General features: G+C 31.4%; 2 protein-coding genes across 11 annotated transcripts in view; one reads left to right on the forward strand and one right to left on the reverse strand.

Moving 5' to 3' along the window:
* LOC143223081 (disks large homolog 1-like) overlaps positions 1-10,353 on the forward strand; it is a 119,156-nt gene extending 108,803 nt beyond the window's left edge. For 7 of the 9 annotated variants that reach the window (XM_076450513.1, XM_076450528.1, XM_076450520.1 and 4 more), the window contains 7 exons: positions 11-58; positions 1,673-1,723; positions 2,981-3,082; positions 4,017-4,189; positions 4,331-4,440; positions 7,823-7,914; positions 8,735-10,353. In XM_076450513.1, coding sequence (XP_076306628.1) covers positions 11-58; positions 1,673-1,723; positions 2,981-3,082; positions 4,017-4,189; positions 4,331-4,440; positions 7,823-7,914; positions 8,735-8,841 — 683 coding nt within the window. In that variant the 3' untranslated portion in view covers positions 8,842-10,353. Of the gene's footprint in view, positions 1-10; positions 59-1,672; positions 1,724-2,980; positions 3,083-4,016; positions 4,190-4,330; positions 4,441-7,822; positions 7,915-8,734 lie in introns of those variants that run through there. The other 2 variants (XR_013012658.1, XR_013012659.1) reach the window with 1 other exon arrangement.
* Positions 10,354-14,693: 4,340 nt separating this feature from the next.
* Positions 14,694-25,002, reverse strand: part of LOC143223113 (uncharacterized) — a 184,482-nt gene continuing 174,173 nt past the window's right edge. Inside the window, exons 1-2 of one of the 2 annotated variants that reach the window (XR_013012670.1) lie at positions 16,738-17,300; positions 14,694-15,577 (exon numbers count right to left, since the gene is read on the reverse strand). The gene's annotated coding sequence lies outside the window, so the exon portion shown is untranslated. Of the gene's footprint in view, positions 15,578-16,737; positions 17,301-25,002 lie in introns of those variants that run through there. The other variant, XM_076450599.1, reaches the window with a different exon arrangement.

Here is a 25,002-nt window from a genome sequence, read left to right on the forward strand (position 1 = left end):
TTTTGTTTAGACCAAGTGAATACTTTGGCAGCTAGTGAAAATGAATCCACTATTAATAGTAAGTAAATTTATTGACTCTTTTTTTTTTTTTTATTTCTGAATATTTTATTGTCTTTTGTTGTGTTCAATTGGGAACAAAAATTGTTTTCTTTATTATCAGTCTTATGTAAATAACTGTAGTTTATAAAATACAGAGCTTAATTTATATTTCCTTCCCTCTTTTTAATTGTGTTAATATATGATGTAAGTGTAATGACTTGAATCATTAATATACTCTTGACCTTTGAATTTTAGAAACTGATTTAGCAAAAGACAAATCTCTCTTTTTGTAATGATATAAGCTAAGAGATAATAGAATATAATCAATAATATTAAATGTTCATTTAATAGTCACCCCAAACATTTAAAACTCAATCATTAAGATCATTTGATTTTGAATATGTATGTCATAGATTTTTTCTCTTTTAATAATAAGATATCCTTATATTCAAGCATAGAAAATCCACTAGAAATGTAATAAGGTAAATTAAGGTATTAAATTATATGTATACATGCAGTTATTGTTTAACATAAAGATGTATCAGAAAAGAAAGCTTTGTGAGCATGTTTCAAACAAAATTATTCACTGAAAGGTGAACTTCAAAACTAACATCAGTAATATTTAAAGTTACATCATGAAGGTACACTTTCACATATAAAAAAAACTTGTAAATATCAAATTGCCTGTTAGTATTGAAAATCAACCTAAACTGTAAAAATGTTATCTTAAAAGGAAAAAAGCACACACAGACACACAGCAAGTAAATGATAATGCAACTATAGTCCTTTGTCTAATATTATAGACATCTAGTGAAATAAATACATTTTAACTTATATGTGTGTTTTATATAATAAATGCTTGCTGATGATTTTATTTCATAAATTTAATTCATATGTAAAAAATTGTCATTAGTTTATAAACTTAATTTAGTTTTCCAGTACTAGTTTGTGAAGAACTAAAGGCACTTGTGTCTCCCTTCTGGTTGGTTAAAAGTTTAAAATATTTTATATTAGTATGAGATTGTAAAGCCAAATTTGAAAGATCACATTTCATATATTATTTAATTTAAATTTCTATAAACAAAAAGGTTTTTTGGTTTCATTATCTGTGTTCGAATACTTAACATGATATTTATTTTTGAAATAGATGTAGGAATTGGATAAAGCTTATTAATGTATATAAGTATTTTATACTAAAAGTTTTTTTATTTTTTGAAGTTATTTGCAAGCTGGTTGTCTGAGAAAAGAAACACTGTGGTTTATATCAGGAATAATATTTGTTGAAAATTCTGTGTGTGGATTTATTTTTAATTTTATTAAGTATTTATAAAGGACCATCATTCTGTTATAACAACTAACTGTGCTTACTTTCAATTTTTGCAAAAAAATATTCCTGTAACTTAATTTTTGTGCTTTATTTTTAATCATTGTGCAATTTTTTTAGTATATCTGAGTTATGTATTTTTGGTGCATTTATTAAAGTTTATTTAATCTTTTCTTGGACTAAGAATTATGGAGTATCACTGATGCCATGATAGTTTTCTCTTTATAGTTTTCCTAATAAATTGTTTATTGATTTGGGATGTATATTTGATTTGTTGCAATGATTATTAATAGAAGATATTCATTCTAGGAGTGACAGAAGAGCCTGTCTTATCTTATGTAGCAGTCACACAACAAGAAAGTAAGTTGTTTTTATAATTTTATAATTATTTCAGTTTGGCTGTCCACCTCTCCCATAGTTTTTTTTTTTCATTGTTTTCTCTCAATCGTTGCTGTTCTTTGTGCAACTATTAAACTATTTTGATTTCTCCAAGCTCGTTCCATTGGCTGTAGTTTCGCTAGATAGTAGATAGGGACAGTGGGAATCTCGTTAATATGTTTTAATATAATTGATGATATATCACCAGCTCCTGAATTAGTTGCAAATATTTTTGGTCTATTTATAAAGAAAACTGAAATTTTCATAATCTTTACTAATATACCAAATTATTTACATAATCAGTCATAGTTTATGTCATCAGAGAAAAGTTATATAACTATTGTTCCTAGCAAGTTTACTTCCTTATTCATTCAAAACTTAGATGAAGGAAATGTACCTGATTTGATATACAAGAAATATTTATGTATTTTTAGTAAACTTGTGACAGTTTATCAGGAGTATTGCATCTCATAGAGTTTTGTTCTCTCTCTTTATTTTCACATATCTGTTATTTTTTAACAACTGTAAGCAGTAATTAAAAAAAAAAAAACGACTTATCAGATGTCTTACATTTGAGATTAGCTGCTTACATCTTGATAATTATAGTTATTGTTGAACTACAGATCCTATTGTATCTTATTATAATAGTACTTCCTTGTTGAAATGTGATTGGTTTTCATATATATTTATTATGAATTTAAAAGAAAATTTTTAAAATTATTTTGGCCTTTACACCCTTTTATATTGCCAATTTAAAGTTATATAGATTCACAGAATTTTCTTACATATATTCTTTTATGTTTATTTTACTGTCTGTGTTTATAAGCAATGTATCAGTTCAGCTGTAGCTTTTAACTGTCAGTTGCATTATTTTATGTGCAATTCATTAGTTTTTGTTTCTTTGTTATCCTCTTAAACCAGTCATAGTTCTGTTACTTGGTTAGCTTGTGCCTTGGGGGTAACTCTCAGTGAGCTAGTGATTTAAATTGATTAAAGCTTTTCATATATAGTAGTCTAGTCATCTTTTATGATTTGCAGTTAAAATAAGCTACTTAGCTATGCAAACTTTATAATTGTTATTAACATTTTTATTATAATTATGTTTAATTGTTTTTTAAAATCCAGATAAAAATTTATTGTAAAATAATTGACCATTAACTTAAATATGACTGTAGCAGAAAGGTTTTTATGTCAGTGTGTTTGTCATTGTCAAGTCTGTTTTTAATTTTCTCCATGTAGTTTCTTATACTAGGCCAGTTATCATATTGGGTTTTCTGAAAGACCGAATTAACGAAGATTTAGTGTGTGAGCATCCGGACAGATTTGGTAACTGTGTACCTCGTAAGTTTAACTTATTAATCAAACATTATTTTACCTTTCTTCACAAGCCTAAAAAATTCTAGAGCAACAAAGAGTCTGTATCAGTTTTAAGTCTCACCTGTCTAAAATAAAAATAGGTAATGTATAAGAAATATTTCATTATAAATTAAATGTTCAATTAAACCTGAGTTTACTTTTTAAATTAGTAAGAATAATTAATAACCAGGTAGTAATAATATTGGATGGATTAAAATTAAGTCTGTAACTATAAGTTTTGTACATTGAAATCTAAGAAAGAGGATTCGTTAATTCTTTCATTTCACTTAACACTAAAAGTTAAGTGGTGATTTTCAGGTTTATACCTTGCTAAAATTAAGTAATGTTTTGTTATTTTAAGCATATTTGCTTTAGTGACAACTAACATGCATCAGAGTAGTTAAACATAAGGTCATTACAAAACATACTAGAAATGGTGTTTGTAAATTATTGTTTTGATTGGAACTTTATTTGAAAAATAGTGCTACATTACTTTCACATCTTTAACTTTATGTACTGTATGGAAATAAATGTTTCCTTTTTAGTAGTTACTTATAAGCAGAAGGAAATTGTTAATAGTGTAGAGTACAAAAAATAAGCTATATGGGAATTTGAAAGTGAAGACAAAAGGTTATGTCACTGGTTTGGTGAATCATTTGCAACTCAATGACTAATAATTAATACGTTTTGCTTTGCTTTAATTTTTTAATGGTAACAACTAAAGAAGTTAGTACCTCAAAATCAATTCTTCTGTTATTAGTTTCCATTAATATAACACACATATATATCTTATTTATGTAAAATTTTCTTTTACACATTTTATATTTTCCCAAAGCTAAGTTAAACAAAATGAGAGTTTGTTTTGTAACTAGGAAAAGTTAATGTGTACAGAACTTAAAATGTGTTTGACTTTTCTCAGACACAACTCGTCCAAAACGTGATCATGAAGTTGATGGTCATGATTACCATTTCGTAGAATCTAGAGAACAAATGGAACTGGACATTCAAAACCACATGTTTACAGAGGCTGGTCAGTACAATGACAATTTGTATGGTACTAGTGTCAAAGCTGTACGAGAAGTAGCTGGGAGTGTAAGTAACAAAGTGATACTTGTGTTCTGTAAACATCATGAGAAATACTAAATAAATTAACATTACAATAAAATGCACAATTGTTTTATACCACATGGATGTGCAGAACTATCAAACACAATATGTTATTTCTCTCACCAGGGTAAGCACTGTATTCTTGATGTTAGTGGAAGTGCAATAAAGAGACTCCAACTGGTTGACCTCCATCCAGTTGCAATATTCATCAAGCCAAAATCTGTAGAATCAATCCTGTAAGTGCCTAAGTAGGATTACATGTTTTGATCAGCTTGTATTCTTAGTCTAAGTCCAGTTAACATCCACCACAGTATTTAATGATTAACCCTTTCACGATAGGCTCAATATGTAATATAGATTAGTTTATATACATATTTGCACATGTTAAGCATTTATACTATATATTGTGATGCTGTATATATACCTTCACAAAATCTGGTAGACTTTTAGTAAAGATTACAAGATTTTATACATAGAAAATTAGATTTTTTAATGAAGTATTTTTACTAAAATTTTGTTTGTGAAAATATTGAGTCTGTTTCATTACTAGTCTGGGTGTGAAGTGATTTTATGTTATGATTAATAAAACTATTCTTCATCCTGGAGATCTCAAATATTATTTGTGTAATCTCTAAAATGTCCTAAATACATTTCAGATGTTTGTTTTCAGTAAGACTTTATATTTTAGCCTAAGCAGCTTAAGTCTCATAACATTATAATATATTTATTATTTGTTATTATATTAACCTTCCAGTTGTGCCTGGCTAACATTACATAACTTGCTTTGGTGCAATACACATTCACTCACTTTACTGTATCCAAAAGTATAAAACTGACCTGTAGTCTTTACAAAGTGACCCCCTCTTTTAGCTGTGTTTTAGTGGACTAGTATTTTGTAATATATAGTCTCATTTCAGTTATTATACATTACATATGTATATAGATTATTACTATTTAGAAATAAGTTATTAAACTTATTTTTCATAGAGTATAGAACAATAAATAAAAAAGCACAAACATTTATCTCTCTTAGCTACGACCTTTGAACTTAATTGCTGCTGGCATAGGTTGCTAAGCCTTTTAAACTTTTACACGTGAAGGTTTTAAAAAAAATATTCTTTTAAAGTTCCATATATATATATATATATTTGAATAAACAAAAATCACAAATTTTTATATCTATATCATTGAATTTCACTATAATTTATCAAGCTTAGTAACTAAGTTGTATTTAGGTCTAGAAAAATATGAAATTTTGAACAAACTAGGGGTACAACCTACCTCCTTGAAATGTTGGTTTGAAAGAATATGGTAGCCTTTTCACAGATTAAAATGGCTGTGAAAACTACTAGGAGGACATTCTAAGCTGACAACTGGTTATTCACATGTCATATATTGAAATAAGTGTATATAAAGGACTTTTTCCAAAAATTGAAAGAAATGAACAGGGCCATTGTGTTTTACTCAGTACATAAGCCACATCTCGGCAAAATAAAAAGATACGAGGTTCTTATTATATATTCTAGCTTGTCAGTATTGGTAATTTGAGTTCTTAATTCATACAAAACTACAGACTTAGTATTTTAACATCACAAACATCTAATTTTAAACAGTGCTGCATTCAACATATCACTTGATTCACTGAAATATATATTTAGGTTTGTTCTTGTAATATTTACTTTTAAATCAAGAAATTAACTCATATACAGTATCAGAGTTTGAAGTGTAATCTAAAGTTTGATACAAAACCTATTAACATAAATTCATAAAATAGTAGTTAGGTAAAACTTTGAATGCAAGTCAACAAATGTGACAGCATGGCCTTTGACTCTTTACCCGTTGCAAAAGGGTTAGTTAATGTTCTAATGCTTACAATTTTTTTTATTAATATCAGTTGAAACTGTAGGTGGCAGTGACAGTTTAATTGCAATTTACTAGTTTTATGATAAGCATACGCTGTTGGATATCGGTAAATTTTCAGTCCAAAAGACACTGAGGTATGACTAATAGCAGAAAGCAATGTTGAAAGGTTTTGATGGAAGAAAAATAAGTAATCAAAACTTGCGATAGGAAGCTACCTATCTGTAGTTGTTATCTTTGAAATTTTTGTTGACCATTTATTATTATATTTTTTGATACCATCAAAAGAGTTACTAGTAAATTAAGAATTTTAAATCCTTTTCACAGCAGTACCTTTAATATTTGAAACAATGTACATCAGTATAATTTATTTTTCCAGATGCTTTTCTCATAGTGTGTTTTTAATTTTAAGGTGAAGACTGGTTTCCTTTTTAATTTTGATTTTTCTTATAGTGTGTTTAAAATATAACACTCTTTTCTTGATCCTAGTTAAAAAAGAAGTAGTTATTACAGTTAAATTTCATTTTACTTATTACCTAGTATATGCTTAAATAGTATAACTTTATGACTGTCTCAAAATATTAGGGATTATGTGTCTCAGATATCTTATTTTGTATTGCTGACTTGAATTTGTTAAAATGCTCTTTTTAAGATGATATTTGTAAATTGGTGATTCTCAGCCACTATTTATTAGAACCAGACTTACAGGGTTTTTTGCATCTCCTTGGTACTTGAAATGCAATGTATAAGCATAATCTGTATTATATTAACTTTTGTTGTATTTTTTAATAGAAGATATTGAAATAACTAATCAGTAAACAGTTGATTGTGAACAGTTGTAGGTACTTTATAAGTTTAATACTAAGAGGATTTTCTGTATTTTGTATTAAAAACATTAATTTTCAAACCCCATGTTTCAATGGAATTTGAGTAATGAAGAGAATCTCTTAAAACTGTTTGAGAATCACATACTTTTTCAGCTTTCCAACAGTTTCATTAGTGTATTAAATGTAGGCTTTAAGATCTAATGTTTTAATTGTAATAGGTCAGTTGAATGTTGAAGTGTTATTCTCACAAATATTTCATTTTACTACTACTGTTACACTGTTTACTAAAATATATGTTTTAACTCGTACTATGTATAGTATATCAAATAATACACTTCTATGTACTTTAGGAACAACATGTGTGTTTTATACAGCTGTTCACATATTGTCAGAGAAGCTTCTAAGGATTGAATTCAACTTGAAACTGTAGAGTTTCTATGTAAAAATTATCTGTGCATCATATATAAGTAACAGTAATTTAAATGAATGTAAGAAAATTCCTAAGATAGAATTTATTTTCCTTTACTTTTGATTGAATTGATACAGCTTTTTTGTGGCTACATATCAAACTTAAATAGTTGGCAGGTAAATTGAATATTACTAAGTAAAAGCAACAGGAGATTTAAATAACAAGTAGATTAAATAACGGGATCATAGTTATTAGTCCCCCATTGGAATAGTGGTAAGTCTTCAGATTTACAACACTAAAATCAGGGTTTAATTTTCCTTGGTGGACACAGCAGATAGCTCGATGTGGCTTTGCTATAAGATAACCTACAAGTTACATAATTATTGAAAATTGTACAGTAATTTTAAAAGCAAAAACAAAAAAGTTTCAGTGCATGTCTAATTAATTTAGAGATATGAAATGTATTTGCTTGAGAAACAGTATTGAAGCATTGAACTCTCATGTTTTCTTCTCATACTTTAGGGAGATGAATAAGAGGATGACTGAAGATCAAGCCAAGAAAATCTATAATAATTCAATTAAAATGGAATACGAGTTTGGCCAATATTTTACTGGTGAGATTCATTTATCAACCATTTTCTTCTGGACATTTGAATTACAATAATTATTTCTTTATTTTTGTTCTTACGTGGGTCAATACAGTAAACTTACATGCTTATAATGCTAAAATATTGAGTTCAATTCCCTGTGGTGGACACAGAGTGCAGATGGCCTATTGTGTTGCTTTGCATTAACAAAATAACATCTCTATTATTAAAACAATAGTTTATTTTACATATTAGCATTAAAAGTGAATTTCAGTTGACAGTATATGGGTATATTGTAAAACATCAATCTCCAAATTTTAGATTTCAGCTTACTGGAAATTATCACTTCACATTACACACTTTAAACATATGATATTTTGGTAAATGACAACTGATGGGAACTAGGGAGCTTTCCAAAGATTCCTTGATGAAAGAGCTAAATAATGATGATAATATTAGATGATTTTTGTTACTTTCATACACAGCTTGTTTTAGAGAGCTGGTTTTTTACGCTTACTGGAAACATTTCAAGTAATTAAATTAATACTATTTTTACACTAATATAAAACTCAGAACTTAAATACATTATACCATCCTGCTCATTCCATAAAAATGTGTTATCAAGGTTTTAATTGTTTGTTACTAAGGCATGCAATATCTGTTTAGAAAAAGAATAATGCTGCAAATATGTTAAAAGTGTTTTTAAATGTGAAACCTACAGCATACCTGTATAATATAAAGTTTGAAAAAATTTATAATTATAAATCGTATTTAATTGTCTATTATATGAATTTGAATTAGTTTACATTGTACTCCCTTTATAGTTTTAAAACTATCATTTTTGTAGGCATTATTCAAGGTGACACTCCAGAAGAAATATATGTAAGAGTGAAGAATATGATTAACGAACAGTCCAGCTCTGTTATCTGGATACCATCTAAGGAAAAACTTTGAGAACTTTACAAGAAATAAAATATGGTTTGGATAATACTTGAACTGTGAATTTTATGTCACTTCTCTTTATTTGTTCTTGCAGCATTAAAAACAGTTGGAGTATATTGTGTGTGTTTGGGAGCAGTTGAAATGTTACTGCTTATTTAACGTGGTAGACAATCTCTGTTAGAGGCAGATTCTTTTTACTGATGGGTTTACATTCCCTTGATGATAAAAATGGAGACATGGACTGATGTTCAAATATATTGTAAACATCTTGTGGATTTGGTAAAAATGTCTTGAAACATTTTTTATCACTTTGTATTAAAAATCTCATATGACAAAAAAAAGCGTCCATCTCATATCAAGAAACTTAAACTTCAATACGTGTATGTATGATAAAATAGATTTTTTATGAATTTAGTATCTTTGTACAGTATGTGTATTTTCTGTTATTCATTTTGGAACAAAAGAACAAAACATTTTAGCTTGTTTACTTGAAAGCAAGTTTTACATTTAATCACAATTTTAATTTGAATGAAATATGTTTATTAAAATTTTAAATGTTTTAATATGCACTGTGAACAGCATTAATCAGAAAGATAGAAGATGCAAAACTTTTAAAATTTTTAATGGGCATTTTAAAAATAAATGTTACTTTAAGCTAGGATTTTTTTTGTGTAGGCAAAAAACAGTTTTTTTATTGTTGGTAAAACTTACATTTTTCATTTATGTTGTAAAAACAATAATTGTATGTATGACAGCTGTTAACTGACACAAAATATCTATTCAAAAAAGTAGTTTGCATTGAATTAATTAAAGAAAATGGGCTTTATAGATTCAACAAAAATGGAAAGGTAAGAGACCAGTTTTAAATTGTTTAAGTATGACTAGTTTATGAGAGATTTTTTATTTTATATTGAAAGATAAAAACTGTTAGAATTTTATGTGTATATGAGTACTAAAACTTACATTCACAATTGATACTGAACTGTTTTCATACTTTATAAAAATGGTTTATTGTTACTAGTGTTGTATACAAAGGATTAAACTTGTTTGTGGTCACAGCTCTTACGATTTAATTACTTTAAGTGACTATACTATATACGCATATGTGTACGAACCCCTCTTCCTTAAATTTACTCAGAACTAAAATATTTTTGTCTCGTTTGAGAAAAGGTTAATATTTATTCTTGTATTTGATTCCATATTTTTCAATTTTGCATAAAAATCAACCAGTAATTATAGGTATTGACTCAACAGTGGTTTCACTGGGTTGATGAAATATTTTACATTTTTCAAACCTGCATATACAGAGAATTTTCTTATAATATTGTTTTATTCTAGAAAATATCCAAAATTTGTCATCCATTAGATAAGCATTTATTTTTCTAAACATTAAAGTCCAACTTTTATTCAACTCTTTTAAAAATATTTCTATTCAATCATGGAATCTGCTAGTTATGAATTTTGAAATTATCCTGTGTGAATTTTACTGTTTTTTTTATTTCAATAATAAAGATCTTTAAGGGATTGGTTACTTATTTATTTTTTGATTTGTAATTATTTATTTATTTTCAGTATCATAACAGTGATTATTAATATCAACTTACTAATTCAACACATAAGTCTGATTTGTTCACCATTTGGTAATCTTACAAATTTTTCACAGATATTAACAATGATGAACACAATTTTGATATTTGAACTACCTACCAGTAGTCACTTTTCCAAATCCAAATTTGATAACCCCTCTCTCCAAAGAAAACCAAAAAAGTAGCACGTTTGATAGTTCTTATTTGCTTAAGTAAATGTAAATACTTGTTTACTGAAATATAGTAGGACATTACATAAAATAAGAAATAATGGAATTTTTAAGTTTTTCAACTTTTAAGTTAGGTATTGTAGTAATCAAGACGTTTTCAGACTATTTAATATCTTAAACGTGTGTTTATTAATTTACAGTAAATTGACTACAACTTACAGTCCAATTCATTTAGGTAATTAAATAGCTTTTATTAGTATGTAAAATACAGCAACAATTTGAATTTTAATATAACATTTCTATATCTATAGTGTTTTGATGTACGACCATGGTTAGTTTGAATACTGAATGGTCAAAATGATGTGCATTTAATACTGTAGTTTATTAATTTTGTGTATTTATAAAGTGTAGTAGAATGCATTTTAAAGAGATATTTAGTACACTGATATCAGATGTTACTTATGTTATTTGTATGATGTTTGGAAACTTCTTGGTATGTACCAGAGGTAGGAAGATTTTTCTTCCAACAAGGGTGTAACCTTCACAGGTCTAGCATATAAACCATCTGTATTCAGCTGAAGTATTTTTCTATTGCAATGTGGAATGTATGATGCCATTCTAGTAACGTTATTGTTCCGATATTCTTATTTTAAATAAACTCATTATATTTTAAGAACTTTAAATTAGTTATATTATCCGCTTTAACCCTAGTGTATTATTGTTCAATTTCGAATAACTTCTGTAAACCGTGAAGCAAAAAGTTAAATTTGAATATAATAAAGACATCGAGTTAGTTTTAGTAGTTATAATGACTACTAGGTAGCGTAACACATGCAGTTCCTGTTGTATGACTGTGGCCTGACCTTGTCTGTTATAGAAGTGCAGTAAATAAATATCCAGTCATCTAAATAATTTGTTGAAAAATTACGTGTACAAGTTTTTTAAAGCTTGTTTATATCAACCATACTAGAAAAATAAAATACGGTCGAACGATTTCGGGCATACACTTTTGGTAATATTTATTTTCAAGATAATCGTAATTATTCGTTAATAATTACGAACCACAGGTAAAAATCAGGTAATTCTGAGAGTTATAAATACTAATGCTGAATGGTAAGGAGCGTTATTCTATCCCATATTTAAATTTCGAGTGGTTTAATTCCTGTGACAACAAACACGAAACAAAACCTTTCCACTTTTCCACAGATTTTACAAGAAACAGTTTAAAATATTTGCTTGCTTCTAAATTTTCTGGCAAAGTTGAACAGTTTGCATAATCATCCCTAATTTTTCACTGATAAATTGGAAGAAAGGCGGTTAATCAATAGCACTAACCGTCAACTCTTAATCTCCTTTTTTCTGATCGAATAATGCATTGGATTTAACCATCACAATTATAACGAAACCTTAGCCCAAAGACCGAACATGATTTTGTGGCAATGGGGTAAAACGAACTCTCGATTTCAGAATTTCTGTACGTTAATACTAGAATATGCTTAGTCTCAGGTTTTAAAGTAATACATAAAATAATAATTAAATGAAAAAAGACTACTGAGAACTGAATACAAAATAATAGATGATTAAATTTTGAAAAATTCACACAAACAACTCTAAAGTTTCGTTTTAAAGTTTTCAGAGTTTAGAGTGATTTTAATTATTATAATTTTGAGAACTATTTTGTGTTTGAAAGAAGTACCAAAATTTTTCTGGATGAATAAATAAATTGTTTAAATCTAAGATGTTTAAATATAGAACTCTTGTATGTATGTATATATATATATATGTACATGTATATAATGGGATAACAATAGAAGGTTTCTACAATACATGTGTTAAAAATCATCACAAAAGTTGAAAATTATTAACAAAAGCCAAAGATTCCGATGCTTGAAATGTTTAGGGTGAGAGAATGATACATTGTGAATATATAATGGATAAAATAAGAGAAGTCACCAAAATACGATGACAGTGATCACCGTTTAAATGAAAAACATGTAAGTGCAGTTTTTAACATGTTTTTGTTTTTAAGAACCTGACGAAACACTGGTGATATATTCCAACTGAGATGTGAAAGAGAATCCACTTTTTTATGTTTATTTTTTGTATTATTATGTATGGAGAGAGATGGAGAAAGCAATTTTTGATTGGCCAGAAACTAAGAATATTGTACAAAGCATGACAGTGCCAGGAAGCTTTGGGAACACGTACCTCCAGGACAATTTTGATAAATAGCTGCTCTGAGATTGAGTTTTGTGCTAACATTACTATAATTTATTTAAAGTATTAATTAGTTGCAAACACTTCTTTATGATTCCGAGAAATGAGTGCTTACTGACATACTCACCATAGCTGTAAGCAAGTACAAGCATGTACACTTGCAGATTAAACATGTAATTTATTATGTAGTTATACTGATTCATACGTGCTACTGTAAGTTTATTTATTTAGCTAGAAACAATTTTTGAAGTGCAAGTTTAAACAGTCTTACAGTTAGTGTAATAAGATATTGGTCCAGCTGCTGCTTCGTCTGTTGGATCTGTTCTGGTACGCATACTTACCAAATGTTCAAATCCTAGTAAGAAACTTTTTAACAAATCATACTACCAGTTCCACAGCTTTTTGTTTTGACAAAAGACAAAATGTCAAGTTTTTGACTGCTATCTGCATGATGTGTTATTTCCTGTAAAGTATTTCAATAACAACTAGCGTTGGCAAAGTGCGAGAACTAAAAATCAAATGGTTTTGAGGATAAATAGGTGAGACCTAAGGGTTGATATTTGTGTCACAATATGTGTTGGTAATTTTGACAATTGAAAGGCAGCGCGAAGACAACAGAATAATGAACTTTATTTCAGTTCTAAAAAATAAGAAAACAATCTTCCCCAGTATGTTGTGCAAATACTCTAAGGAACAGGTTGGATTACATCTTTTATGCTTCGTAAAAGATAAAAAATACAACAGTTTGTTAATACAGGAAGGAAAAAAGTATAAAAATAACGAAGTTTCAATGGTTCTGTAGTACTTGCAATGCAGTAAATGGTACAGTAGATTGAACATATGATTCAGTATCGCCAATTGTTACACAGTTGAACAGTCATCAATCGGTATAATCGTAAAACACATTTCAAATAAAGACTTATAGCTTTAGCTTTAGGTTTATAATGTTGTTCAATGGACGTAGTTAATCCTACCAAACTGCATACTCAAAACCAGTGTTTATGTCGCCTTTCATATATTTATTTTCAGATGAGACGCGCTAAGCTTTAATGTTAACATGTCATGCTTTCATTTCCCTCTACCTCCTGACAATATTCCCCTGAGCGGTCTGACGTAGCATGGTATTCGTAAAGTTGTGACATTGAAGGAGATGTAAAAAAAAGAAGGTTAGCCTTTGGGATAAGCAGCATTCAAATCTTGAGTACAAGTCTGAACAAATCACAAAACTGAGTATTCTTTTTTCATGAAAATCTCTCATTCTATATTCAATAAACAGTAATACACATTCTATTACGAGTAGACCACCTACTACGAAATAATAAATGTTGTCCATTGTTTAGAATTTATCATTTTTTGTTGTCATATTGTTTGACTTCTGACAACTTACTTTATTTTTTCACAGATAAAAATACAGAACTGACAAGTCAAACGATAAGTAGAAGAACCCAAATTTTTATCAATCACAAGAAACAAAACAGGGGCATTAGAAAGGAATTTCCAACATACATTGCATAGGACTTAGAGTAAAAAATTTATTTAAACCATACTATTGTACTTTATTAATCATTTCAGAGAAATGCCACATTGAAATGTCTCTTGTATCTACCGCAGGGAATCGAGCCATTAAATTCATATGTTTACCGTTATTCCACTGGTAGAACTTTATTATTACTACTTATAAAAATTGTTTCACTCTTGGTTTTACCGATCTAGGAGTCCGAGTGTGATTAGCAGATCGATCGGACTGTAGATCCACAGATCCATCGTTCGTGTACCGTCATCGCATAAAAAAAACCCAACAGGAAACAGAACATCACACTTTGGGCCCATAGGTGTGTTATAAGGGTGATGACCAAATCTCACTATTTGATCAGACAGTAGTAGGCCAAGGTTTAGCGGTAAGTACTTTTGTCTTGTTGCCTTTCCTCTAATCTATCAGTTATCAAATAGGGATATCTAGAGAGCAGAATTAGATTTGCAAAAGTCGTGTTTCCAAATGGAGAGAGATAAAACGACTGAAACATATACGGAAGAAGATATGATTTATTTTGTTACGAGCTAAACATTCTGTGAGAATCATGCTTTAAACTATTAAAGAAACCAAAAAGGTCGTGTAATTTCATACTTCTGTTGATAAAAAAACGTTAAAGAAAATTATCGGTCTTTTAACTGTGGGATAATTATAAAGTGACTTAGATGTTTTGGCTTATCCTGTCCTTCTTAGTCACACTCGTTTACATAAACAAGAAATCCTTATTAAGAGCAAAGTTTTTTTCGAGGGCTAAATGAGATATAATAGCCTTAACGTTGCATAACTCTTGGAATACACACAGGAGACGCTGATCCCTTTGTACGTTGGTAAATAGTTTCCCAAAAATTGGCGGAAGGTGATCTTGACTAGTTGCTCTTCTTCTCAGTCCATCAGTTGAAAACTAGGATGCGCATATTTAGCTTTTCGTTGACATCCCAAAAGAAACCAGCAATACTGATCCTGAACCTTGTAATAGCAATGAAGTAATAAGTTGGTTTTATTGATTCTGGATCTTGTGATGGTAGTGTAGTAACAGGTTGATCTCAGTAGTTATGAATCATATAATGGTAATGCAGTAATAAATTGATCTCAGTAGTTCTGGATCTTGTGATGGTAGTGGAGTAACAAGTTACTTGTACTTATCCTGGATTTTGCAGAGTAGTAGTAGCGAAGAGTATCCAATTGATTGTATTTTTAATACTATGTAATAGCCAATAATCTGCTTATGTTATTAAACCAGAATCCTGTAACAGAAGAAAAACATTTATATATTTAACTACAAAGGCTTCTTCATGTATCTTAGAACGGTTAGTATAGGTATTAACACTTTTATTGATAAGAATAGAACAGAGTTTCGACCTTCCTAGGTTTTATATTATGTTTATTGCAATTTACATTTTTACATCTACGTAATTTTTATTTTTTACATCTACGTAGCTATGAGGTAAAGATACAGACTATCATCTAGTGATTGAAAATGTACCAAATAATTTGGATAATTACGTTGTTCACGTTTTGTGGAAACCGAAAGCCACAAAATAATTATTCTCTGTCGCCAAAATGAGGGGATTACGTGCGATGTGATTTTCCATTTTCCAAATATGGATTTCGTACTTTGGATTAATAAACAAGCTAATTTTATTATTTTTAGATTATTTAATAAACTGAAGATGATAAGACAAGAATTTAGAATATTTAAATAAAAAGTTTAGCACAACACGAAACTAAACAATCGTTCTGATAATACTTTAAAACTTTATTTTAAAACAATTTATTTCGTATTTTACTTGCGTTAAAAACTATTTACGAAAGTTTTTCTCGAATAAATTCCACATAATTCTGTCCCCCGCTGGTACAGCGGTAAGTCTACGGATTTACAATGCTAAAATCAGCGGTTCGATTCCCGTTCCTGGACCAGCAGATAACCCGATGTTGCTTTGCTTTAAGAAAAACAGACCCACCCATCTAATCCTCTTGGAATTGTATCTTCATGCCAGTGAGTTCCGTTTATTCATATACTATGGGGAAACTCACAAAGCATCCGTGGTTCAATTAGTATCTCTATCGGAATAGTAATTCTTTAAACACAGGATTGCTAGAATAACAAGAATTATAAAACATTTTCAAAATTTATAAACAAAACTAGAGATCGATTTATACGCAATCCAGGTTGCTATAGTACTGTAGAAAGTTTTCATGCTACAAAATAATTCAGACACGTAAATCTATAAGGCCACTTGTTTTAGGCTTAACACTAGCCAAGCCTTTATTACGTACGGCTTGGATTCGATACAGAGGTAAACTAATCTGTTTTGCTTTAGTTTAGCTAGGGCTAGACATTATGGTACTATCACTAAATAAACTTATAACGTTACTGTACGATCTAACGATTTTTTAAACATACCGTTGTTTACATGCGTTGAAATCAGGGCAGACAAAACACATATATTATTTAATATTTCTGTAATGTATAAAAGATACTATAAAGCTACAAATAAACGACCTTTCCTGATGTTTAGAGCTTTTCATGCTAATTTCATTGTGTATCCAACACAGATTATAAACCAACTTAACTGTGATATATGGTTGTGTCACTTCAGAGGTAAAGGGCTCTTCAAACAAGACTGACTTTTTACCACGTATAATTCACTTCGTGAACCTCTTCTCTCTAAGAGCCCGTTTAGGGTTCTATAAGTGGACTATCTTTTGTTTACACACCTGCTTGCATCTGCTATGGTGACGACTGATTTATATCACTCGTTTGTTCTGCGTTTCTAATGTGTCTCTTATGATCAAATAACCTACACGCAGACTTTATTGAAGTGGTTTGATTAATATTTAATAGCTTTAATATCAGTGTCTAGTAGCACACCTCCTAGTATTACAGTGCTATTTCAACGGACTTGCAGTGCTAGCAGCCGGGTTTTGATACTTGTGGTGATCATTGTTTGTTTGTTTGTTTTTAGAATTTCGCACAAAGCTACTCGAGGGCTATCTGTGCTAGCCGTCCCTAATTTAGCAGTGTTAGACTAGAGGGAAGGCAGCTAGTCATCACTACCCACCGCCAACTCTTGGGCTACTCTTTTAGCAACGAATAGTGGGATTGACCATCACATTATAACGCCCCCACGGCTGAAAGGAAGAACATGTTTGGCGCGACCAGGACGCGAACCCGCGACCCTGAGATTACGAGTCGCACACCTTAACACGCTTGTCCATGCCGGGCCATGTGGTGATCAAAATATAGACGGTACATTCTGTAACTTTGTGCTTAATTACAAACAAAACAGAAATGTGGTATTTAATTAGATTGAAAAACGCTACAGTTGGAGTTTCTCATTTTAGAATCAATTTAACTTTCTTGAACTTCGACAATGAAGCTGCTTCAAGAATGAAAAATAAATCGAACCTACAATATTGTGTCGTAATTAAACATTCTCTTCTTATAGGAAAAAACAAAACGAAATAAAACTGAATAATGTTTTTGGATTGGAAGCGGGCAAATAAAGCTTAGGCCCCTTGAGACACAACGTAAAGAACCGATTAGTGTCATCGAGATATCCTGTTCATTAGGTGTGTGAGGCAGGAGAGCTACTGATCTGTCAGTTTCTCATCCTATCGCTTTGTTTGAAAGTGAGTAAATGGATGTTCAAAAAGTTATCTCAGTGGTATTTTATTTGTAAACTGTGAAGGTATAAAACTAGCTCGCCGCTATGTTCTGCAAAAAAAGGAGTTGTTCTGAGCCATATTACAGTTGTTGTTGTTTTTTTTATTATTGTTTGTGGAGGTCAAAAAATGGCGCAGAAGGATTGAAACTAAATTAATTTTTTTCTGTAACTAATTATCATTTGTGTTTTTGAGTCAAATCACCAAGTTTCTATGATGAATGAATTATTTTAAATAGCCCACTATTTATTTTTATTTTCAGTTTTGAATAAAGATAGTTAGTAAGTTAAGTGTCCTTATATTTGTGTCTGGTTTCTTTCAGCTAACTATCTACTGTTGGCTATTTAACATATAATTACAAACACCTTACGTGTGAAAAAGAAAAGATTGAACATGCTACGTAAAGGAATGAAACCAAAATTGCTGGCCAAACGGATAGCTACACTTATGGCCTCCATGAGAATTTTAAAACACATATTTATTCGTTAGTTAGCTAGGCCGCGTTTCTTGTTAAACTTGAGCATGTAGATGCATGTGATTTTTATGGATGATGCAATTCTGTTTAACTATTGCATCAGCAGCTCTGTAGGCTGTCTTGGTAAAGTATCGGACGCTTTCAACTATTAATAGAGATTCTTGCAGAGAGTCAGTTTAGAAGACTATCTATCTGCCACAACGCGAGTATGATGCTACTACAGCCATGAGTTACGAGGTAGTTCAACACACACACACAAATAGTCATTGTTTCTTTGAGCCAAGAGTGGCTTTCGACAAAGCAGTGTGTTAAAAAATTAAATTTAACCAATCTTTTGTGGCCCGTTGTGTGTATAAAAATAGAGAGACTGGCTGTGTAGAGTGGCGGTTAGAAGGGGTAGGAAAAACATTTCTACAACAGCTGACGATCATGTTGTTAAACGCACGAACATGACGAATCGTCGACCGTCTTCCACAGATCTAAAAACTTCAGGGGTCACTACCCATACCATCTGGTTTCACCTGTGTTCAACCAGTCGTCTAGAAAGATGATCAAGCTGAGACTCAACTGAGCCAAAGAGCATGCTGACTGGACTGAAACAATATGAAACAAAGTAATATTCAGAGGCAAATCAAAGTTCAACCTACATGGGGAAGCAGATTGTATGACGTCAGTGTGGAGAAGAGTTTCATCTAACATGACAACCGCTAAACTTAGAAAAGGTCGGTTGATAGGTGTCTGTGGCCAGGATGTGGGACTCCTGCATTTTGTAAAAGGCACTATCAGTGCCAAGAAGTACATTGAGATCCTCAATCCCTGTTAAAACCGACAAATCAGGACCATTTATGTAGCGTTCACCAGTGCACATTCCATGATGATTACTCCATGCAACTGGGCTAAAATGTTTGGTAATATTAATACAGTCTATGCGGTAGAAGTGAAATAAAGATGTAATTACAATGTAGAAGTATTGAAAACACATCTTAGGTTTTATTTCATTGCTTCAAGTGAAGGATTATCTTCCAAGGGAGAGGATTAAGATAATATGCTGGTCAGGCAACAGTCCAGATCTTAACCCTACTGAAAACTACTGGAAGGTAACAAAGTGCAAGAGAAGAAAGTGAGACGCATCTTCGAACTGCACAATGAATTCACTCCTGTCTACATTCCGTCCCTCGTGCACTTTAATGCTGTATTGATGTTATGCAGTTATCAAGTCCAGAGCGGACAAAAACAAATAATAAAACTAGAAACCAACTGTAACCACTTTTTTGTCAATTACATTAATGGCGTTATCTTTAAATCAGAGAAATTTTTCAGTTTTTGTCAAGCATTGGTTGATCATCTTCTGTAATACCTTTTTCAAGATTGGTTAGTCAATAAAGATGCACGCATGTGTTTGGATGACTGAAATATGAATCAGCTTACACCACACAATGTTCATGACCGTTTTATACTAGTTCTGACACTTCCATATTATACATTCTTGTAAACAATTAGAGTAAACGAACAAAAAGTGTAAGAAAATAAGATAATACAATAATTTAACCTCGTTTCATCAAGAACAAGTGTTATGGGAAATCACACACACACTTCACTCGTGAGGTCATGACATTTATGATATACATATTTTAACTTAATTTATGGTTTGAAGATAATTTTAAGATGCACATGTGAAAATGACTGTTTCACTATTTCCCTCTTCAGATTTCATGGGATCTTATTGTCATTTCCATAACGCACCCAGGGCCCCAAAGCACGGAGGGTGATTTTGCTGCAACGAGACGCGAACCAAGACACTTGAAACACTTGGATTCACAGTTCGGCATGTTAACTATTAAGTCACGACTAGGACCTTGAAAACGTTTCTTCATTAATTTATTAAAGCATATGTCATAAAGAATACCAATCATAACAGCAGTTTGTAAAAACTAATGTTTACTTATCTAATATTTTTATTGTATTTTTTTTACTCACTGAAATATTCTTACTTGTCTTTTGGAAATGTTATTTTACTTTATATACTACACCGTTTCTAGTGCATTTTTCGTTCGCTTGGCGGTTTTATTGCATTCTGAAACTTGCCATGAATAATAAGTGGGGGAATCAAGTGTGAAAAAGTGGATGTGATTGGCGAAGTTTGCGTTAACTGTTTAGGAAAATCACATATCTTTTCTCTTGTAGAATGTATATACTGATCTATGTCCATCTAAATAACACGTAATAAAAGGCCGTACATGAATGAAATCACGTTAATCATCAGAACGTCTGTAACAGCTGCCAATAACTCTCTTATCTATTTTTTTTGTACCTCGGACCTCGGATAGTCCCAACCCTCAAACACAGGGTGTTTCTAATGCGATTCAAACAGGGATAAAAGCATGCTTTTCTAGCGTGAAACCAACAGCCCGATAAATAGTGATTAACAGAAGTTTGCACCTGCGGGGAGAAGTACTGATCTCAGGTGATTTTAAACTTTCGCTTTCTCTATTTTATATTTTTGTTCTGATTGAATAGAAGCTTTACGAAGAGAAAGTGTTTCTTTATTGTAGAGTTGATGAAGGGGGTGACAAAGGTTACGTGGATTTAAATCTGGGCTCTGGCAAAAGCTTTTATTTGGCTCTAAATTCACCCTATAGTACATTAGATTTATATTACCAGGAGCTGTTCGGATCATCTGTACAAAAAAGACTGATTCTATTTTGACGAAGTAATCGCATAGTTGACGTTCCAAACACGTATGACAACTCCCTGTATGCAATAGTTTCCCGACACATCCAACAACCCAGGTGGGAACGAAGATTGCTTTGCACGTGGGCCGGCTGCCTGTCACTATTTGTAGGAGTTAGTGTTATAGTTGGACTCCTGGTGGTACTAATAGTAAAGCTGTGTGTGTGTGTTTTTTCGGTGAACTGATAATTCTTTTAATCGTTTGTGTAGCACTTGCTAGACTCTTGTTACTTCTGCGTATCCACCAAATTCTTACAATGGTATATTTATTTCTCGCCCTCCACCCAAAGCTGAATGGCTCATTTTTGTTTGTTTATTGTTGCTGTTTTTAACTTCTCTGTTTTCATTTTAAATTCCTTCATTTACAAATTTCATTTTTGGAGCCAATTAACTACTATTTATATCTTGGCTGCCAGTATACTCTTATGGACATTTTGTATAAAATGGAAAGTCTTTATTTTGCGGTTATTGTTTTTCCGTTGAAGAAGAAGAAAAACCAAGTATGGTGTTGATTAAGAGAGGGCCATATTTCTAATACCATTCATTATAAGATTTCTATATTGACTAAAACGATTTTACACATTTCAAAATCGTGCTGTATTGAAATTACGAATATACTTTTAAGTACTTGGAGATTTTACCTATAGTTAGTTCATTTGATAGCAGCAAGTGGTAAAAATAAACTGATCGTAATAAGCCTGTGATGAAAAAGCTTTTCGTTTTCAATGCATCTCGGGACGGCTTTTGTGAGAATTAACAATTTTACTAATAAAACAGAGAACATTTTGGCCTTCTTAGGCCATCTTCAGGTTATTCTCTGCTTTATTAGTAAAAGTCTTAATACCCGTACCAGTTTCTTTTGAATTTCGCGCAAAGTTACTCGAGGGCTATCTGCGATAGCCGTCCCTAATTTAGCAGTGTAAGACTAGAGGGAAGTCAGCTAGTCATCACCACCCACCGCCAACTCTTGGGCTACTCTTTTACCAACGAATAGTGGGATTTATCGTCACATTATAACGCCCCCACGGCTGAAAGGGCGAGCATGTTTGATGCGACCGGGATTCGAACCCACGACCCTGGGATTAGGAGTCGAACGCTTTATCACGCTTGGCCATGCGCGGCCGCCCGTACCAGCCATTCTGAGATACATTTTTATTTCAAGTAGGTTTCCCGTCACCACGAAGTTTTGTTTCCAAACATTTGTAGGCCTGGCATGGCCTAGCGCGTTAAGGCGTGCGCTTCGTAATCTGAGGGTCGCGGGTTCGCGCCCGAATCGCGCTAAACATGCTCGCCCTCCCAGCCGTGGGGACGTTATAATGTTACGGTCAATCCCACTTTTCGTTGGTAAAAGAGTAGCCCAAGAGTTGGCGGTGGGTGGTGATGACTAGCTGCCTTCCCTCTAGTCTTACACTGCTAAATTAGGGACGGCTAGCGCAGATAGCCCTCGAGTAGCTTTGTGCGAAATTCCAAAACAAACAAACAATCCAAACATTTGTAATTTTCGTTAAAAACGTCACGATAAGTTTCACATTAATACGAGTGAGATATTAGCGAAAAACATCGTTTAACTTATTTTTGTGATCTGCCCAATACATTAATATTATGGCTGAGTTTTGAACGATGGATGTTGGGAAAAGAGACAAACTGACCAAAAGCTATAAAGCAGTTTTGCTTCTCATGGGTATGATATGAAACGGTTAACTAGAATGGGTCTTAACAGTGACTCTACATATTTAAATCATTTTTTTAACGACTTGTTGATCTCTTTACTTAATTCTTCCTGTATCGTGCTCTATTTTGGATGAATAACAGAATGTTTTTGGAATATGAGTAAGGCGATAGATATCAATAACAATCGATTTAATGAATGTTGTTTCATGAAGAAATGTTGTACATCCCTTCCCTTTATATAGTGTAAAACTATAACCCCTCGTTAGCTATATCTAATAGAAACACCTTAGGTGCGAAAAACGTCCGCCCAAAAAGGATTAGCCATGCATAAAATAATCATTGATTTGTTAGCCAGGCCGCGTTCTTCGTTCAACTTGAGGCATGATGATTGTTAAAAGAAAATACGTGGCCTAGCTAACTAATAAATGAATATTTCCTGTAACACTATGAGTGTAGTTACCAGTTTAGCTGCCAATTTTATTTTTTTTAACATTTTAGGAGCACTTAATTAGATATCATGACTTTTTTTTTATCAATACACACCAATAAAATACAGCATACGAAAGTGGCATTTGATAGTAACCATTATTAGCTGCAAGATCGCAACCAATTATTCGAAACAGACCTATACTTCATAGAACCAACCAGATTCTTTAAAATATATGATGGTAGTTTTCCTGTCAAAAACAGCGTTAATAACTTACTTTACAATAACGCCATGGAAGCTTAATTAACAGTTTCTTGTTATCACGCTCATGCACTTTATATAGCTGTATAAAGCAAATTTATGCTTAAAAGTTGGCAATGAATAATGAATAACAACTGTAGGATTCATTTCAAACCTTGGCCTAGAAACTGCTAATCTAGTTTGTTTGGCCTAACCAAAAATTATGTATCTATACGTTAGTTTATCCTATAGATTTGTTGCTCAAAATTAATCATATTTAATCAAACTGACAAAAAATTTTGCTTTTAGGTGAAGTAGTAGTAAAATTTTCAGACCAACAGTTCACGTGACTTTTTTTCGTAGAACTGCGCAAACTTTTTTAAATAACTTTATAATGTCGTTTATAATTAAACCAAATTTCGCAATTAAATGTAGATTGCAAAAATCTATAAGTCTATCAAATTTAAAAAAGAACTATGTAAGTTAATGGCCTGACATGGTCAGGTGGGTTAAGTCGTTCGAGTTGTAATCCGAGGGTTGCGAGTTCAAACCCCCGTCGCACCAAACATGCTCGCCCTTTCAGCCGTGGGGGCCTTATAATGTCACGGTCAATCCCACTATTCGTTGGTAAAAGAGTAACCCAAGAGTTGGCGGTGGGTGGTGTTGACTAGCTGCCTTCCCTCTACTCTACTAAATTGTTAAATAAGGGACGATTAGCGCAGATAGCTCTCATGTAGCTTTGCGCGAAATTCAAAAACAAACAATGTAGGTTAAATATGTTTTTCTATCTTATTTAGCTTCCATACTTTTGGCGCGAAAATATGTGATGTTAATTTCAAATGGCTTAAGTACAGTTTGAAACAGGAATAACCATCCAATAACAGATGAGCATTGGATGACTATAACATATAGATACTTTATGCTTTTTACACTATACAATCGGTGTCTTTAGGGAGCCAATCCATATATTATGCAGAAAAAATCAATACACATAAAATATAAATTTTATTACACGCATTCGTAAAATATTTATATTAAAAGACATATATATCTTATTTGGAAAGGTTGCTTTTCTACTGGTAAAATGTTACAAAAATAATCCTATAACTCCTTTGGGGAGGCCTGAATTGTTTCGTTCCTAATATTACACGAAAGAAGACTAGTTTCTTGATCGTAGATAACACTACTTTTATCAGAAGACTCTGACTCTATGGTTTTATTTACTACTAAGATAAGTATCTTTAACACATGGACATGTTAGTTCAAAAATATCACGATTTATTCTCTCTATCTAAGTGACAGTTTAAGTGATGTCCACATGTAGTACTTTTTGATAATAGCATGAAGGACAGGACAAATACAAAACATTATAACAAAATACTGTTACAAATTACGTAAACTTTAAAAAATCGAGCTTTACCAAGATTGAATGTATGTAGTTAGTTATATTTATAACAGTC

This window comes from Tachypleus tridentatus, chromosome 1 (assembly GCF_004210375.1).
Source record: "Tachypleus tridentatus isolate NWPU-2018 chromosome 1, ASM421037v1, whole genome shotgun sequence".
Classification (NCBI taxonomy): domain Eukaryota; kingdom Metazoa; phylum Arthropoda; class Merostomata; order Xiphosura; family Limulidae; genus Tachypleus; species Tachypleus tridentatus.